Source organism: Gekko japonicus, unplaced genomic scaffold (genome assembly GCF_001447785.1).
Source record: "Gekko japonicus isolate JY-2015 unplaced genomic scaffold, Gekko_japonicus_V1.1 scaffold2882, whole genome shotgun sequence".
NCBI lineage: Eukaryota > Metazoa > Chordata > Lepidosauria > Squamata > Gekkonidae > Gekko > Gekko japonicus.
The window spans coordinates 12,207-23,828 of record NW_015173762.1 but is presented as its reverse complement, the minus strand read 5'-3'; the positions used below and the strand labels follow the sequence as shown (position 1 = coordinate 23,828).

Genomic DNA, 11,622 nt, shown 5'->3' with positions numbered 1-11,622 from the left:
GAGTACTAACCAGAGCCAACCCTGCTTAGCTTCCGAGATCTGATGAGATCAGGCCAGGCTAGGGCACCATTAATATAAAGGTAAAGGTTCCCTTGCTCGAAAGCCAGTCGAATCCGACTCTAGGGTTGCAGTGTTCATCTCCGTTTCAAAGCCGAAGAGCCAGCGCTGTCCGAAGACATTTCCGTGGTCATGTGGCCGGCATGACTAAACACCAAGGCGCAAGGAACGCTGTTACCTTCCCACTGTAGTGGTCCCTATTTAGATACTTGCAATTTCTTGCTTTCGAACTGCTAGGTTGGCAGGAGCTAGAACTAGAGACGGGAGCTCACTCCGTCATGCGGCACACTCGGGTCTCGAACTGCTGAACTACCGACCTTCCACAGCCTGCAGTTCAGCGTCTTAACCACTTGAGCCACCGCAGCTCCATCCATTAACATACACATAAATAAATTTACCATTCATATACACATAAATAAAAGCCATGATCTTACTTTGTCGCCTTGTATGGCTATGGTCCCTTTTTCTTGCTGTTGCGGGGTACCTCCTTGAGGACCTGGGGGGCCCATGACTCCCCGTTCACCCTAGAGATACCACGAACAAACAGACAAATCAGCAGCCAGCACTGTAGTCTACATAGCCAGAAAAGGAATACTGAGGAAAAAATGCATTTTAAACTCTTCTACTCACTCCAAAATTAATTTTTTTAAAAGATTCATTACGGTCTAGCAAGAGCTGAGACACAAGTAACCTGGGAAGATCAAATTCAGCCAGACCAAGCCCATCCTTCCATCGTGTAGGATTGTGATCCCAGAGACTTTGGTCTCTTAGAAGAATGGCAAAGGTTTTTTTTTTTTTTAAATAAGGATGGTTAAAACAGGTTTTCCTGCTTATGCTGAAGAAACTTATTTAAGGAGGGGGCCTGTGTTGGTCTGCAGAAGAAGAGCTTCATTTGAGTCCAGGAGCACCCTAAAAATTAACAAGATTTTCGGGGTCTATCTGATGAAAAGCTTATACCTAAAAATCCCATTGGTTTCTAAGGTCTCTTTGTTGTTGTTTTTTTCACATGTGATTGAGCATGCGCGTATGTGAGAGTGTGTGAGGAATTTCACATTACCCCTTTTAACCCGTTTTGAAGCTGTTTTTGATCCGTCATGGAGTAAACCGGTATAGGGCTGCCATTTCACACATGGCTTTCCCCTTCCGGTAAAGAGCTGGATCTGAAGCGGTTTGCCATTTCAGACTGCACCGCTTTCCCCCGCTGTTTTTCACCCGCGCGGGCGATCTCCGGCTTTTTTTTTTTTTAAAAAAAATGTTCGCTTTATAGTGCTATAGCACTATAAAAAAACACGCCAGGCATTCCAATGGGGTTGATATACTGCTGTTCCGTTATAGCGCTATAGCGCTATAAAGCAAACATTTTTTTAAAAAAGCCGGAGATCGCCCGCGTGGGCGAAAAAATGGCGGGGAAAACCGGGAGAGGAAACTGAAGACTACTTGGAAGCGGATGACCGGTAAAACGCTTCAGCCCTGTTTCCTAAACAGGACAGAAGTGTTTGTGTCTGAAATTACAAATATATTCCGGTAGGGAACCGGCTCTAAAACGGTTCTGTCTGAAATGACAGACCAGAAACCGTTTGGGAACTGTTCCTCTTCCGGATTATATCGTCTGTCTGAAATTCCTCTGTGTATCTGCACGTCATGGCGACCTCTAGTGTCTGACTGTGTGTGCACTGGGGGCCTGGAGGATACTCTGAGAGGCGGCTGCATAAAGCCTCTGGTATTCCAAGGAGGTCTCCCATCCAAGGACTTGCCAGAGTCGACCGTGCTTAGCTTCCGAGATCTGATGAGACTGGGCTTGCCTGGGCTACCCAAATCAGGGCTGATCAATCATTTATGAAAGGGAACTCAGTCGGCATTTCTTCTGGCAAGCTGCAGGGAAGTTCCCAAGAAGGGAATGTGGATGACAGCATCCACTGCTATAGATCTCCAGCTCCTGACATCAGAAGCAATGCTCTGCATGGGAAAGCTGAGCTAACCATAGCCACTGTGAGGGACCCATTTTCTCTGAAGGTACAGAAGCCTTTCAAAAAGCTGGTTGCCATCCAGACATCCTGCAGCAAGGAATCCCATAAGCCAGAGTCGTTCTTTGAAGGCTGAGTGGGTGACCCGCGTTAGAGGTCTGGCTAGACTCAGAGGTATGCCCACAACAATAGGGTGAGTTCTGCAAGCACTCCGATTGTGGGGTCTCAGCTGCCACTGCAAGCATAGGTGGACAGCTTTCAAAAGAACAAGCTTACCTTTTCGCCTTTTGGTCCTTGGAAACTTAAGCCCATATGGCCCTGGCAACAGAGAGAGGAAGCATTTTATAAAAGAAAGCCCACTTCCGATATGGACCATTTCATTTTCAAGGCACATACTTTGCTTCTCAGTTGACAAGTTAATTTTTTTAAAAGAAATTCAGAAATGGGGAGTCTAATAATTATGAAAACAGCAGCAATGTGCATTGTGTACTCTGGGGTCCCCAACCTTTTTGAGCCCGTGGGCCTCTTTGGAATTCTGACACAAGGTGGTGGCAGCAACAACAAAATGGCTGCCATCGGAGGCACAGCCACATGCATGCCCAGAGGAAGAGATTTTAAAAATACACTGGGAAAGAGAAATGAGAGAGAGGGAGACTAAAACTAGCTGCTGATGGATGCAAAGTTGTTTTAATCTGCACAGACAATCAGATCTCCAATGTCTTATCAGAAGCTGTGCTGGGCAAGAACTCCAACTGCTCCACCCACTTTCAGCAAATGCTTTGCGGGCAGCAGGTAAGGTATGAGTGGGCATCATGGCACCCACAGGAACAATGTTGGGGACCCCTAATCTATTCCCTTGCCTGCAGGGAGAAAAGAAATATGTGCCAGATTTCAAAATAGCACAGAGTTCTTGACCCTGTTGGATGATAACTGGTAATTTGGTACATCAAGACCGGCCTCAGCATGGAGGGAAATGGGTAAGCAGTTGTTACCGCTGCAAGGGCAAGGTAGTCAGCCTCAACCAACTTTAAAATGTTGGAAAGCCTTTGGTTTTGCAGTCACACACAGCCCGGATTCAGGTATTTCCACCCATGCAGGGATTCGCTTAAAGCAACCAACCAACTTCTTGCCTTACTATTATGAATAATGGGAATAGGAAAAATAGGCATCTAATAGCAGATTGGATGGGGGTTTCCTCCCCCACCCACCCCCACCTCCATCCTCTGTGGTCCTATACTGAATGGAGATTGTGCATGGCTGAAACTCACTTTCCAACACATCAAAAATACATGATCACATCTCACCCAGCATCTTGTCTAGCTTGACCCTAAGAGACTTGTAGATGCATTTCTGCTTCTGGATACAAGAGATGGGTGTTCCAGATGCTCTACGGCTCCTAGGAACTACCACACTTTGGCCATGATATTTTATGAAGTCGGGTCTCAGTTTTTGGCACCCTGGTGCTTCAAAACACATGAAGCTGTCCTGTCCTGTCCTGAATCAGACCCTTGGTCTCTTCAGACTGGCATCAGATATTGTCTCTTCAGACTGGTATCAGGTAGAGGTCCTTCACATCACCTCCAGCCTGATCCTTTTAACTGGAGAAGCCAGGGATTGAACCCAAGACCTTCTACATGCAAAGATGCTCTACCACTGAGACAAAGCCCCTCTCTGCATAAAGCGACCTTATACCATTGCTCTATTAAGATCAATATCGTTTACTCTAACTGGCAGCAGCTCTCCAGGGTCTTGGGCTGAGGTCCTTCACACAATCTTTTGGCTGGTTCTCATAACTGGAGATGCCAAGGATTGAAACTGGGACTAGTGGTGTGTGCTCAGTATATATCGAGCCGAATAAATACCCGAAAAATGCCTTATCAGTATATTGAAGTAGCTGCGCCTGAATAAAAGCTGATATTATTCAGCTTTTATTCGGTTGTGGCTACTCGCCCAGTTGTGCTGGCACTGCGGTGCGACTCAGCAAGTTCAGAAGGCATTTAAAGTTTAAATGCCTTCACTTCACTTCGTGCCTCAATGGCAGTGCAACTACATGAGTGAAGTGTTTAAACTTTAACTCACTTCACGTCACTTATGGAGTTGCACCATGGCAGCAACCCATCTTCAGGAGTGAACTGAAGGCATTTAAACTTTAAGTCACTTCACGTCACTTATGGAGTTGCACCATGGCAGCAACCCATCTCCAGGAGTGAATTGAAGGCATTTAAACTTTAAATCACTTCACTTGTGGAGTTGTGCCATAACCACTGTTCCCTCTAAGCTGAATGAGTGTGAGCATAACTGCATTTAAACTTTCACTCAGCAAGTGAAATTCTCCATTATACCTTATGGGGATGGTCCCCATAGGGTATAATGGAGCCAAATAAATTTGGGTTTCCTGAATATTTACCTGAATACCAGTAAAATACTAACTCTGGTATTCGGGAATGCTGGTATTTTTTTGATACAACAGGCCAGAATTGGGGGGGGGAATGATTCCCCCCCCCAGACTCCTACCTGGGACCTTTCTGCACACCTAACAGATGCTCTCCCACTGATTCATGATTTCCCTAAGGAAACGGGCACCTAGGAAAATGTGTTTCAAACATTTGCATTATTGACTGAGTTTGTCCTTACCTTCTCCCCCTGTAAACCAGGTGGCCCTGGAGGACCCTGCGAAAGAGGACATTTTATTAATTCTACAGCTTATTAATTCTTTTCGTGTTAGTCACTTATTTAACAAAGAGTTACCTAATAAGAAGGGTCTTCATTTCCATTACATTTTTATTCCAACCCACCTCTGCCACATAGAGTAACAGACACAATTCTTCCCACCACCTTTTTATCCCCACAACAACCCTGTGATAGAGCTGAGGGTTTAAAGACAAAGACAGAATGCAAACGGAAAGCCCCATGCATCCTCAGTTTGCCTTGGAGTCATGCCGGACAGGTAGAGGGGAGTTGATCCTTTAACTTCTGCTTGGTTCTGCTACGCAAAACTAGCTCCCCATTCTACTCATAGAATTTCAAAGGGGAGTCTTTCAGAACACTCATATTTCCCACTTTGAAATGCTAATACCAAAGCTGGGGGCTGTCAGACTCCTCACAGCATCATCACAAAGTACACGCTTGTAGAAAAGGTTTTACTTTATTTTGAAGCTAAGGTGCATAACAGGATCACTGTTCGGAATGGGAGGGAATCAAACCACAAAGCATATTATAGTTCATTCAAACTACTGGGGCCCAATTGCAGGGTTTCCCGCTCGCGCCTTTGGGCTTGAGAATAAACGGCCCTAGGCAGAATATGTTATCTCTTTCTCACGCCGTTTCGTGAGAACTTCATTACACTAACAAGCTCTTGCAACCACCTGTGGCCTTGGAAGATATAATTGTTTTGGCAGTCTACATCGTTATGCGCATCTACAGTCTAGCGGGTGAAAGTGAAAGCAGACAAGCGAATACAAGCATACAAAGTAAAACATTGGCAGTTCGCTGACAGGGGCCCAGTTCCAAATAGGATACCAGAGTCTCTACTCAGTTACCATATTTGAAATTGGGTTCCCTGCCAAACACCTCCCCTTCCCTTCCCTGCATGGCCCCAAGACAACCCTAGGCTTCATGAGGCTGCCATTTGCATTTCATGCACAGAAAGAGTTGTTTATCCTTTATCTTGTTTGTTTGAGTCCCGGGAAACAGTGACTAGCCCAGTGGTTCCACGTGAGCTTCATGGGAATTTCAGTCCACTGAATTTCCCAGTCTTAACACTCTAGACTGCCCTGGCTTGAGCCGGATTTCCACTGGATCTGCTCTGAGCAGAGTTTGCACAAGGCTGAGACCCACAAACTTTCATGAGGCAAAAAGGCTGAGTCAGCTGTATCCTTGGAGAGCCGGCCTGGCTCGAAGTCAGCCGCGCAGAATCCGTTGCTTTGATTCCTTTCTAAGTCACAGCTCAGAGAATAAACACCTTTTTTGGGGGGGGGAAGAGACTGAATCGACACCTTTCTTGTTTATTCCCAATCGCTGCCATTAAATTTGCTGCACTGTCAGAGTCAGAGAGTGGCTTCGGTCCTGCATTGACTGTGTCCCCAATTCATGGTCCCCGGCAGGCTATTTTTTTTTGCAGTTGTGTGAGCGGAGTGAACTTTCGTACACACAGGGGCAACAACAAAAGCAGCTGCAGACTGAGCAGGCCAAACTGGAGGCCGCCCGGACTCAACTTGTGCCAATCGACTCTCCTCAGCGGAGGAGGGAAACCCTGGAAGGAAAAGCCTGGTGGGTGCTACCACGCTATAAATGAGAACAACACATCAATCTGAGCGTATAAGCATGTTCCCTAATAAATCCCAACCCTGCAGTATCTTCATTCGTAACTCCAGAGCTGTAGTAAACTGCCGTTGCACAAATACAGCTTTCAGCTGTGCTCACATGTGACCCAATCTTCTCCCTCTGCCTTTCGGGCCTGGAACGCGATGCAAAATTTCCCAGACTGATCAAGCTCCAGTTAATCATGAGGTCCAGCCGCAGTTGCTCTAGTTTGGCAAGACAGTGTGGTGTAGTGGTTAGAGTGTTGAATCAGGATCTGGGAGACCCAGGTTCGAATCCCACTCTTCCCTGGAAACTTGCTTGGTGATTTGGGGCAAATCACACACTCTCAGCCTAATCTACCTCACAGAATGGTTGTGAGAATAAAATGGAGGAGAGGAGAATGGAATGATCCTGGCCCGTAGGCAGGATTTTGTGGCTTGTGGGGCAGATTTTTTTTCTGGTGGGGCTGAAGTTCTCAGTGCAGAAATAAAAGCCATTTAGCCAGTAGAAAGCTGTCACCAGGACAGATCTCTAAATTGCGAGCTGTCAACCACTTTAGATGACAGTCCTCAGCTGCTGCAAGTTAATCACTTCTGCCAGCCTAAGCAACAGTTCTGATAACAAGCCGTCAGGTGGGGGTGATGACTTCTATAGTCAAGAAAGCTAACACTTAGGCAGAAGAACTCTCTTAAAGGAGACCAGTTTCTTGACACAGAGTTAGAAGGGATCCTAGAGGTCACCTACTCCAACCCCCTGGCTCAGTGCAGGAATTAGTCAACTGCTTAATGGAGCACACGCCTTTTAAAAAATGTTTTAAAATGACTGAAAAAAGCATTTACAGGAGACATTCTTGTGGGGCTGTGCCTTCAAGAAAGGGGGCAGAGCCCTCAAAAGCCCCACCATAGCTACAGGCCTGGAATGATGTCAGCTGCTTTGGACCCCTATTGGGTAGGAAGGCGGTGGGAATAAATGAAGTAAGTAAAATACAAATAAAGGGAAGAAATACATAGTGCCAGAGCGCTGTGACTTGCACTGTGACTTTGGGCCAGTCATATACTCTCAGTCTAACCTACCTCACAGGGTTGTTGTGAGGATAAAAACGGGGGAAGGGAGAACAAACTAAGCTGCTTTGGGTCCCCATTGGGGAGGAAGGCAGGCTATAAATGAAGCAAATAAATTACAAAATGAAGTGGAGAGCTTTTTAAAAAAAGAATCCCAAAAACTCTATACACAAACCAGAATACTAAACTAGAATTGGACAAACTCCAAATCTTGGAGACACCTGGATTTGGAAGTCATAGCAAAGTGGAGCTTGCTCAGAAGAGGATGTTTGGCCTCAAGCTCTGTGCAAGGGAAAAAGGGAAGGGGGGGGGAGAGGTGTGCAGAAGCACAGAAACTAGATGGGAGTTCGATTGTGGCTCGTCTTCCGGCCAGAGCTTATAGAGCTGCACCCGATGGAGGCATCATCAGTTTGCATGTTCATTAAAAGGTAAAAGGTAAATAAAGGTTTCCCTTGCTTGAAAGCCGACTCTAGGAATGCGGTGCTCATCTCCGTTTCCAAGCCGAAGAGCCAGCGCTGTCTGAAGACATTTCCACAGTCATGTGGCCGGCAGGACTAGACTCCGAGGCACACGGAACACTGTTACCTTCCCACTGAAGTGGTACCTACTTATCTACTTGCAATTTCTTGCTTTCGAACTGCTAGGTTGGCAGGAGCTGGGGCCAGAGACAGGAGCTCACGCCGTCATGCGGCACTCGGGTCTCGAACTGCTGAACTACCAACCTTCCAGCCTGCAGTTCAGCATCTTAATTAATTCATTACGTACGTATAAAGACAGATTTCAAAGGGAGAGATGGTGTCCCACGGGAGGAAAGATGGAAAATGAGGCACATGCCTTTGGGAATGGAGAGACTGTGCAGGCAAGTCTTGCATTCAAATTCGTTATTAACCAACATTATTAACCCTGTGTGCCATTTTTAATGTGCAGGTTGAGTTGTAATTCTTCAATCTCTATGGGAACCCCGGAGAAGTTGCCAGGTGCTGAAGCTACCCTGTGCAGAGAAGTGAGGCAGCACTGCACTGCACCTGTTGGATCAAACTGATATAAATCAGACACCTATCTCTAGCAAATGCAGATACTTCAAGGGCGCTCTGAGCCATACAGTAGAGCACAGATATAAAGACAAAAGAGAGGCTGTTCAGTTTTTGGCAATCAGCTGTATTCTTGGGGCCCACAGAGAATTAGGACATATTCTCACTGTATCGTGTCTCAGTGTATCATAGGTCCAAGTAGCCGATAGTTGTATTTAAATCCAGGTACAGTCTGCTATTTACTGCTGATCACTGTAGCCAGTATTACAGGATCATAGGGCTGCAAGAGGTCAGAAGGTCACCATTCAAACTAGATCACAAAAGGATCCACAAGCCAGCACACAACAGCTCACCCCACACAGTCTAGGCATCAGTAATAACCACAACAACAAGATTCAGGGCATGCAGAGCTGTGTTGAAACGCTGCCAAGCTTTGTGTTACAGGAAAAGCTTAAAGAGACCCACATAATATACTCTAGGGAATGCATCTAGCTTGCTGGAACCTTTGTGGATTGGGCCTGAGTTCTCTTTGGCTCTCAAATCAGATCTTTACTTGTTCCAACCCCACACACAGCCTTTACCTTTTTGGTGGTGGTGGGGAAATTCAAATAAACTTCTTTGCTTTTAATTGGAACGAGTGTCACTATGTTTCCCTTCTGAGCTCAGCATATACCCAGGGAACTCTCAGCCCAGATATGGGGCAAAGTAAGGAAGGGCTTGCTTGTCTATTCCCTCCCTCTCCTTGGAACTCCCTGTGTTCTGCTGTCCAAGGTCCTGAAAGAGTAGACTCCTGAAGCCGGGAGCACCTGGATTGATTAAGAGCAGCTTTCCAGCTGGTGGCAGCACTGCCTCCTTCCTACACTTGGTTCTTGGGGGAATTTCAGCCCCCTTTCCCTCTTCATCTCAATCTGAGGACAAACCCCCTCCCCCAGGTCATCACAGGCTGACACTAGGTGGTGCTGTGAGTACAGGCTAAGTGTTTTGGTTGGGCAGCACACCTGAAAAAGTGAAAGGGAGAGGGTTTTTAAAAATGGTTTTATTGTTCTGTGCATTTTAAATAGGGATCTGTAAACCCCTTTGAGCCACAAAGGGAAGATGGGGCATAAATATTTTAGTAAATAAAGTGGGGTGCAGCCACGGACGTCACGGCACTGCTAGAAAAAGAGCCAACTCTGACCGAGGCAGTTTGGATTCAGAAGTCGGGGGGAAGTTTATTTGGGTGTCCAGGTCTGGACTTACCGGGATGGCCAAGTGTCCTGAGGAGCAGGTCGCAGGATAGAGACCCGGCTGGGGAGGGGTCCAGGCCATCCAGCAGAGCTGCGAGGGTGACGGCCTCCGTCGGTGCTGGCTCCGCGTCAGGACCGCCCGGTGGCGGGGTTGGTGGCTGGCCAGCTGGGGACCTCTGGGACTTTGTCCACAGCAAGCCCCAAGGAGAAGAACTCTGCTGCTGGAACGAGGAGTAGCCGGGGTGTGCTGGCAGAGCTTGGGGAGGGGAACGGGTTTGACCGCAAACATGAGAAGCCCTGTGGCCATCAGAGGGGAAGGCAGGAGAGATGACCGCTTGCTGGAGGCCAGTCACAGCAGCCACAACAGGGTGGGATGAACGGCGAATTCTAATCCTGCCCATGGCTGAGCAAACAGGAGGCGGTACCAAGGCCTTAAAAGGCCAGACGGACCCGCCCAATGGGAACAGGGCTGGGGTGGAGGGTCACGAAGGGAGACCAATCATGGTTGGGAACATATGGCTGCTGGCTATAAAAGGGAGTGGAGGCTGGGACCAAGGAGGAGAGCAGGGGAGTTTGAACCAGAAGGCGGGAGAGAGAGAGAAAGCACGCACGGAGAGAACTCTGGGGAGAGCCTACTGCCGGCGGGCCAAGGCCTCCCACCTGCATTCTGAGGTCCTGGAGACTCCCTTTTTGCACCTGACACCATGGCCGAGGGGGACACACTCCAGGACGATAGGCGGGTGTGTGTGTGTGACAACGGATTAATTACCCTTCTGGGGTTAATCTGCAGAGCACGATGAGATTGGATTTTGAAGTCTTGTATTTCAGGAAGAAGCAGACTAACAGCTTCCTTAGCTGTTGCAGATTTTCTGGGATGTGTGGCTGTGGTCTTGGCATTGTAGGACCTGACGTTTCGCCAGTAGCTGTGACTGGCATCCTCAGAGGTATAACACAGAAAGATGGAGTACTCTCTGTGTCAACGTGAGAAGAAAATGGTAGGCAGGTAATTTATATCTACACCAGAAGGTGGGGTAGGGCTGAGTCATTATCTTGTAGGAGTTTCCCAGGTTGTGCTGTGAACATGCTAATGGAGGAGCTTTCCTGAGGAGGTTCTTTTGTATATGGATTGTTTCCTGAGGAGGTTTCCTGTTTCCTGAGGAGGTTCTAATCTTATCTGTAGTGCTATTGTCATATGTAGAGCCTTTTGTGTTTTTCAGGACAGGAAACCATGCCCTGTTTATTTTTAAACTCTCTTCTTTCCTGTTGAAATTGTGTTTATGTTTATGAATTTCAATGGCTTCCCTCTGTAATCGACAACATATTAAACAGCTTCCTGTTCACTTTCTGCAATGCTGTTTATGAGTTAATTGACTTTTGTCCTATTTTTCTATCCATGCTGTCCCCCTTCTTCTTCTTTTTTTGCTCCAGTACTCCTAGAATCCTTCGGCAAATGCAGACAAACATGTACTTGATATCATGAATTACAGCTAGCTGTGTGCAAATGAGAAAAAGTTGATACTCACTGGTCTTCCTTGGGGTCCAGGTGGTCCAAGGGGGCCTGGAATTCCTGGGGGTCCAGCTACTCCCTATTTATGAAAAAGCCATTAAAATGGAAGTTATATTAGGCAGTGCATTATCTCATCCATTTGCTTATAAATCAGAAAACGAAGGAAGCACTAAGCAAGGGACAATATGAATGAGTTGTAACAGGTCGTCTCACTGAAGGGTGGGGGGGAAACCATTCCCAGGAGAAACTAGGGTCATCTGGGGGAGAAGGAGAAGGAGGAGGAGGAGGAGGAGGATTGGATTTATACCCCACCCTTCACTACCCAAAGGAGTCTCAGAGTGGCTTACAAACTCCTTTCTCTTCCCCTCCCCACAACAGACACCCTGTGAGGCTGAGAGAGCTCTGACAGAGACTGCTCTTTTTTAAGGACAGCTGTGCCAGAACTGTGGCTTACCCAACATCATCCAGCAGCTG

The 11,622-nt window shown here is 47.1% G+C and overlaps 1 protein-coding gene across 1 annotated transcript in view; it reads right to left on the bottom strand.

The window, feature by feature from the left end:
* Positions 1 to 11,622, bottom strand: part of LOC107120742 (collagen alpha-1(IV) chain-like) — a gene marked incomplete at its 5' end in the record, with an annotated part of 105,721 nt that overhangs the window by 88,741 nt on the left and 5,358 nt on the right. The window contains 4 exon segments of the mRNA XM_015423513.1: positions 492 to 581; positions 2,298 to 2,339; positions 4,656 to 4,691; positions 11,165 to 11,227. Of these exon segments, the coding sequence (XP_015278999.1) occupies positions 492 to 581; positions 2,298 to 2,339; positions 4,656 to 4,691; positions 11,165 to 11,227 (231 nt within the window).